The 6,211-nt window shown below is 44.4% G+C and overlaps 1 protein-coding gene across 1 annotated transcript in view; it reads left to right on the top strand.

Annotated features, from left to right (window-relative positions):
* The window catches only part of LOC107386020 (beta-galactosidase-1-like protein 2), a 46,184-nt gene that overhangs the window by 17,759 nt on the left and 22,214 nt on the right, over positions 1-6,211 (top strand). The window contains exons 2-5 of the mRNA XM_015960176.3: positions 4,803-5,023; positions 5,285-5,470; positions 5,548-5,616; positions 5,993-6,088. Of these exons, the coding sequence (XP_015815662.2) occupies positions 4,803-5,023; positions 5,285-5,470; positions 5,548-5,616; positions 5,993-6,088 (572 nt within the window). The remainder of the gene's footprint in view (positions 1-4,802; positions 5,024-5,284; positions 5,471-5,547; positions 5,617-5,992; positions 6,089-6,211) is intronic.

Genomic DNA, 6,211 nt, shown 5'->3' with positions numbered 1-6,211 from the left:
ATTTAACCAAATTGTGACCTTTACCCTCTTGCAATTTAACATTCCCCTCACCCCATCCTAACCTTAACCAGCTTGCGCATGCAAAGCTCTGATTGTTGACGCGCTCCAGACATCTGCGTCCTGGGCACGGCCACAGTAACATTATCAAATCAGGTGTCGCCACCTCAAAAACTAATTTAACACACGAACTGCAGTTCAGAGGTAACTCATAAGGTGAATATATATGAACCCAGGTAGCAGTTTTTCTTTAGGATTGAGAGGAGATGCAGGAAGATAATAAACAGGCAGGACAGAAAAATTGTCAAATAAAAACAAGTTAGTTTTTGTACCTGGTGGTTGCAACAAACAGACACCACTGAAGGTAATCAGAGGTGAGGACCAGAAAATGAAATAATTATTTTAATGTTTAGAGCAGCAGGAACTCTGAGAGGCTGCAGGTGCATCAGTGAGTTTGCGGCCGCTGCGCAGGGGGAGGGGGGAGAGGGCTGAAGCAGAAACTACCGTTGTTAAAAGAATTGTGTTTAACTTTGAAAATGTGGGCGCAATTTTAACTGTCAAAAACTCCAGCGAACCATTAGTTCATTTTGCTCAAATAGAAATTGAGGCCTGCCTCTAATTCTGGCCCTCCTTCCAATAAAGGCCTGGAGTTTGATGAGCTTGAGTCAAATACAGGCCTGGGCCTGTATCAGAGGATTTACGGTACTCTAAATTTAATATTTCAGCCCAAAACTATAATTATATCTCCATCTTCAGGTTAGAACTCTGCTCCACATTTATATAGAACCAGCTGAGGCTGATGGCCAAGCTGAAAAACATGACGTTATCAGCAAATTACTATGTGGCTGCAGTACACTGGTCTCCAAGTGTGGCAGCTGTACCTCCACCTGGCTCAGCCACTCACCTGCCGATATGACACGCTGGCTCTCTGAGCCACTCGCCTCCTTGAAAAAAATGCCCTCTTCCCCTTTTCATCTAATGATCGTGGTTAAATGGAAATCCTCCAGAATGCTGGAGAATCTGTGTCTGCTAAGTCTTGTGTGAGTGTGTGCTTCGGTCTGCCAGGAGACGCCTCTTTCAGAAGCATGTATACAAGTCTCCACCCAGGCCTTGACCCTCACTTTAACCTGGAAGGTCCCATTGAGATTAAAATCCTTATTTTCTTTTCTTTCTTTCTTTCTTTCTTTTTTTTTTTTTTTACCGTGTCCTGTCCGGCTGTAAACCAATCATAATTGATGTCTGAATGCCGAAGACTAGCCTTGCAGATTTATTCTCACAGGTGGAGCGTTATAGCTTCTGCTTTAATGCCACTCCTGATACCAAAACTTTTTTAGAAATATTTTCGGTTGTTTAAAATCCCAAAGGACATAGAGACAGAAGAATATGAGAAAGGGAAAGAGAGAAGGAAGGGGGGGGGGGGGGGGGGTCACAAAAGTGGACAAGAACTTGCATCTGGACCTGCAGAAAAAGAGAGAAAAAAGATAGGACACGCAAAACACAAAACCAAAATATATTTGCACCAACAACATGAGGATATATAAAAGTAACTGTTTTTGCTGAGAAGCACAGGATAATAATTCACACTGCATTTAGTGCCAACCATAGCCACCACACAGGTGATGTGTTGGAAATGCCCAAGTCCATACTTATGAGAGCACCATGGGAGCACCTGTGTGCATACACGCGCTTGTATATGTAAGGTTTCTCTATAAGAGCGTCCAATAGAGAGTGTAAGGGGCCACAGATCTGCCCCCCAAAGATGTGTGGAAGATGGAGGAGTTCCAAGCCCCAGAGATCCAGATACAGTATTAGATACGGTTAAAGTCAGACATGAAAAAATAAATAAATTTTACATAAATAAGTGATGCTTAGCCTGGTGGGGGGAGGAAAACCTGGCCTAATAAGCACTGGAGGAAACCCTGTCAAGATCGTCAACACTTGTTTATCTCAATGCTATTGAAACATGTAAACCAAAAAGCATTATATCCACTGATACCTTTCTAATTTAAAACTCAGTAACTTATGCTGTAAATTCACCTTGCCCTGCCTACTCCTGCTTGCTGCCTGCCAGCTGTAATCACAAGCGACAACATAGTAGTTCCCGCTGCTTCTTCGGGAAACAGCGCCAAAAAACTTGGGATCTTGTAGGCGTGGCGGTGGGATTTCAGCTGTGGTGGCCCGCCACGGCTACGCCTATGTAAGGGAAACCCTGATGTAAGGACCTATAGACCAGAACCAGGATCTTGAAATGAACCCTGAAGTTGCCTGGCAGCCAGTGAAGCAGGAGGAGAAGCGTGGTGATGTGGGTGTGTTTGGAGGACTTGGTCAGAAGCCGAGCACAGGCGTTCTGAACCACCTGTAGAGGGTTCAGGGAGGTTCTGCTCAGACACGTGAAAAGAGAGTTACAGTAGTCTAAGTGTGAGGAGATGAAGGTGTGGAGAACTGTCTCAAGTTCAGAGCCAGACAGAATGGGACTCAGCTTAGCAATGTTCCTGAGATGGAAGAAGGATGAGCGAACAAGAGAACTGACATGAGAATCCAGGGTGAGAGCTGGGTAAAAGGTCACACCAAGATTCCTGACGGAAGGATTGGTGTGAGAAGCAAGCTGACCAAGAGAGTCTCTGACTTTGGGAACCAGCTTGTCTGGGGCACAGATGAGGATCTCAGTCATATCTTCATTCAGCTGTAGAAAGCTCCCAGCCATCCAGGTTTTGATAGAGTCTAAGCAGGTGTGTAACAGCTGCAGCTTAGACATCTCATGGGGCTTAAAGGAGATGTACAATTGGATGTCATCTGCATAAAGATGGTAGGAGATTCCTTTGAAGGAGCTCAGGATGTGCTAAAGAGGAAGCAGATAGAGGAGGAAGAGCAGAGGCCTCAGCACAGAACCTTGTGGGACACCATGGGTAAGAGAGGTGGTGGAGGAGCTAAACTTGGAGACGGCCACAGAAAAGGAACGCTCAGAAAGATAAGAGGAGAACAGAGAAGCTAAGCAGAGCTTTGTCATATGTGTGTGTGTGTATATATATATATATATATATATATATATATATATATATATATTAGGGGCTGCAAGACTTAATTTTTTTTAAAGTTGACAGTCAAGTAATGAACATTGAGTCGACTTTGACTAGTCGTTGATGACATCATCCACCTGAAGCGGCGCACGGGGGGGGGGGGGGGGGGCGGTTGGTTCGCTGGAGTTTTTGACAATTAAAATTGCACCCACATTTTCAAAGTTAAACACATTTCTTTTAATAACGGTAGTTTCTGCATCTTTACTGCTCCCCTTCAGCCCCCCCCCCCCCCTGCGCAGTGGCCGCAAACTCACTGATGCGCCTGCAGCCTCTCAGAGTTCCTGCTGCTCTAAACAGTAAAATAATTATTTCATTTTCTGTTCCTCACTTCTGATTACCTTCAGTGGTGTCTGTTTGTTGCAACCACCAGGTACAAAAACTAACTTGTTTTATTTGACTATTTTTCTGTCCTGCCTGTTTATTATCTTCCTGCATCTCCTCTCAATCCTAAAGAAACACTGCTACCTGGGTTCATATATATTCACCTCATGAGTTACCTTTAAACTGCAGTTCTAAAAGAGCTACCGACCGCAAAAACAGCAGAGTGCTCGCCGGCCACATCAGTGAGGTGCGTCACCGGAGGACAGAACAGGTGATGTGCCCCGCTCCACAGCAGCGAAACGCATCAGGCACAAATAAAAGACAGAAAACATAAAAGGAAATGAGCCGACATGAACGATCACGTGTTAAATTTGTTTTTGAGGTGGTGACACCTGATTTGTTAATGTTACTGTGGCCGTGCTCAGGACGCAGATGTCTGGAGCGCGTCAACAATCAGAGCTTTGCATGCGCAAGCTGGTTAAGGTTAGGATGGGGTGAGGGGAAGGTTAAATTGCAACAAGGTAAAGGTCACAATTTGGTTAAATATCCGTTTTACTGCGGGTGTCAGTACCGACGCTCTGGCACAGCGCGTTGCCTCCCGACACGCAGGAGCTCGTCACTTGCTGTCTTCTCCGAGGACTGCATCTTGTCGGTCATTATCACGTGACAGCGACTAATCGATGACAGGCATAAAAAGTTACTACAGAGCAGTGAAGTCGACTAGTTCATACAACCCCTAAGGAAAACATTTAGTTTTTCTCGTTAGTTAGTCACTCCAAAAAGGACAGTTGCTGCACATTAAATTTACAACTTGTTTGTTATGTTACCTCCACCCCACCCCACCCCACCCTACCCCACCCCACACACAATGACTTCCACCTTCAAGGGTACACCACCCTCTCCTTATTCAGCTCTTTCTACCAAATCTGCCTATCGAGGGATCTACTGATTACCTCTTAATTAATTTTTTTCTCTCTCTTTCCTCACTTTTTTTAAACTTTTCCCAAATTTTATGATATTTTAAAATCATGTTACATTTTTGGTCTTGTGCAGTGCCTAGTGGATTTTATCTTGAGAGGTAGAGGACCTAAAGTACCTAGGGTCTACGGTCCAAACAGATCTCTTCATCCTGCTTTTATTTTGGTAGGCCAATTCCATTTCATGCAGAAATGCTGAATTTGCACACCAGCTCAAATGTTCATTCAAATTCTTCATCTATTTAAATATATTTTTGTATATTTATATAGAACTCTACATTTTTAACAGTATTAATAGAAGCAAAATGTGTCAAAATAGATCTGTGATTTAATATCGCATTAGTTTAGAGTTAATGTCCCATTGTATTTGCCACACATTGTAATCCAATTGAAATGTCTTTGTTTGGTCAAACCTTCTGTTTTGTTTTAGCCAAACATGCTTCCAGCCTGTTGCTGCGGTGAGACCCTCCCAGGAGGCGGTCTCATGTGTTCATCAGCACTCAGACGCTACTCTGAGACCAGTCCTACTGTTTATTATAAGGGATCTAACAGCACACACATGGTCGTTCTGAGGATAAGAAATGTGCATAAAAGGAAATATGCACTCATTTGCTTGTGCATCATTGGCTTCATCATCTATCAATATAAGAGGTAAGTGATGAGCTCAGCTCAGGAGGTTTGTTCATCAACTCTTTCTGTTTTTGTGGAAATTAGACTTCATTACTTATAAGTCTAACAAAAGCGCATAAAATAAAACTTTTCTTCTCTTGATGATTAGGCCCGTGAGGATGTGTTACAGACAAACTTAAGAATAAATAACTCGTGCCGTACCAAGCATGTCATGTGGTCCGTAACTGGAACACAATAGTCTGTGTCTCATAATGGGGTTGTGACCCAAGTCTTCCCCCGCAGCCTGCCAGCTAAGAGGTGGAGAATGAGCAGGAAGGTGGGACTGAGCGCAAACACATCCCAGTTCACCCTGGAGGGGGAGACCTTCCGTATTATTGGGGGATCTGTCCATTACTTCCGTGTTCCCAGAGCCTACTGGAGGGACCGGCTGTTGAAGATGAAGGCCTGTGGCATCAACACCCTCACCACGTAGGACCACCACACTGTAACATCAGGTTTTCATGTCAGACGCAGAGCCACCAGCTGAACGCTAACTGTGATTACAGCTATGTGCCGTGGAGTCTGCACCAGCCGGAGGACGGGGTTTTCAACTTCCATACGCAGCTGGACTTAGAGTAAGGAGAACGCTGCTCCACTGTAGTTGTCTTACATGCTGCTGGGCTTTTCAAGAGTTTGCTCTCCCTACTAACTAAACTAAAATAAGTAACTAAGCCCCTGCACACCTCCTAAAATGCCCCACAATATTCCCTGCTCCAATGCCTTTTGGGAATACTCTCCTCATCCACTCATCATTTACACCCCAGTTCTCAGGGGAGGATCTAGAGTCAGAGAACCGCCTGACAACAGCAACATCTCCATAGCAACAGCGCCTTATCAAAGCAACACAGTGGGGATCTGTGAGAAATCAGAAATGGGACGTTCCAGTTTGTTGCCAGGAACTTTTAAACCAACCCACAAATATGAACTTTGTGTTATTTTCCTTTTTTCCAGGGCCTACATCAATCTTGCGGCTGAAATTGGATTATGGGTAATTTTACGTCCTGGTCCTTACATTTCAGCCGAGCTGGACCTCGGAGGACTGCCCAGGTATTCTTGAACTTAGAAACAGATTTGGTCTGAGAGTGTTAAAATATGATCTGGTAATGCCGTCCCATCACACTGCAGTGATCTGTGACATCACCTCTCACCACCACAGCAGCTAAAGTCTGA

The sequence above is a fragment of the Nothobranchius furzeri genome, chromosome 10, assembly GCF_043380555.1.
Source record: "Nothobranchius furzeri strain GRZ-AD chromosome 10, NfurGRZ-RIMD1, whole genome shotgun sequence".
Classification (NCBI taxonomy): domain Eukaryota; kingdom Metazoa; phylum Chordata; class Actinopteri; order Cyprinodontiformes; family Nothobranchiidae; genus Nothobranchius; species Nothobranchius furzeri.
This window is presented reverse-complemented; position numbering and strand designations above follow the sequence as displayed.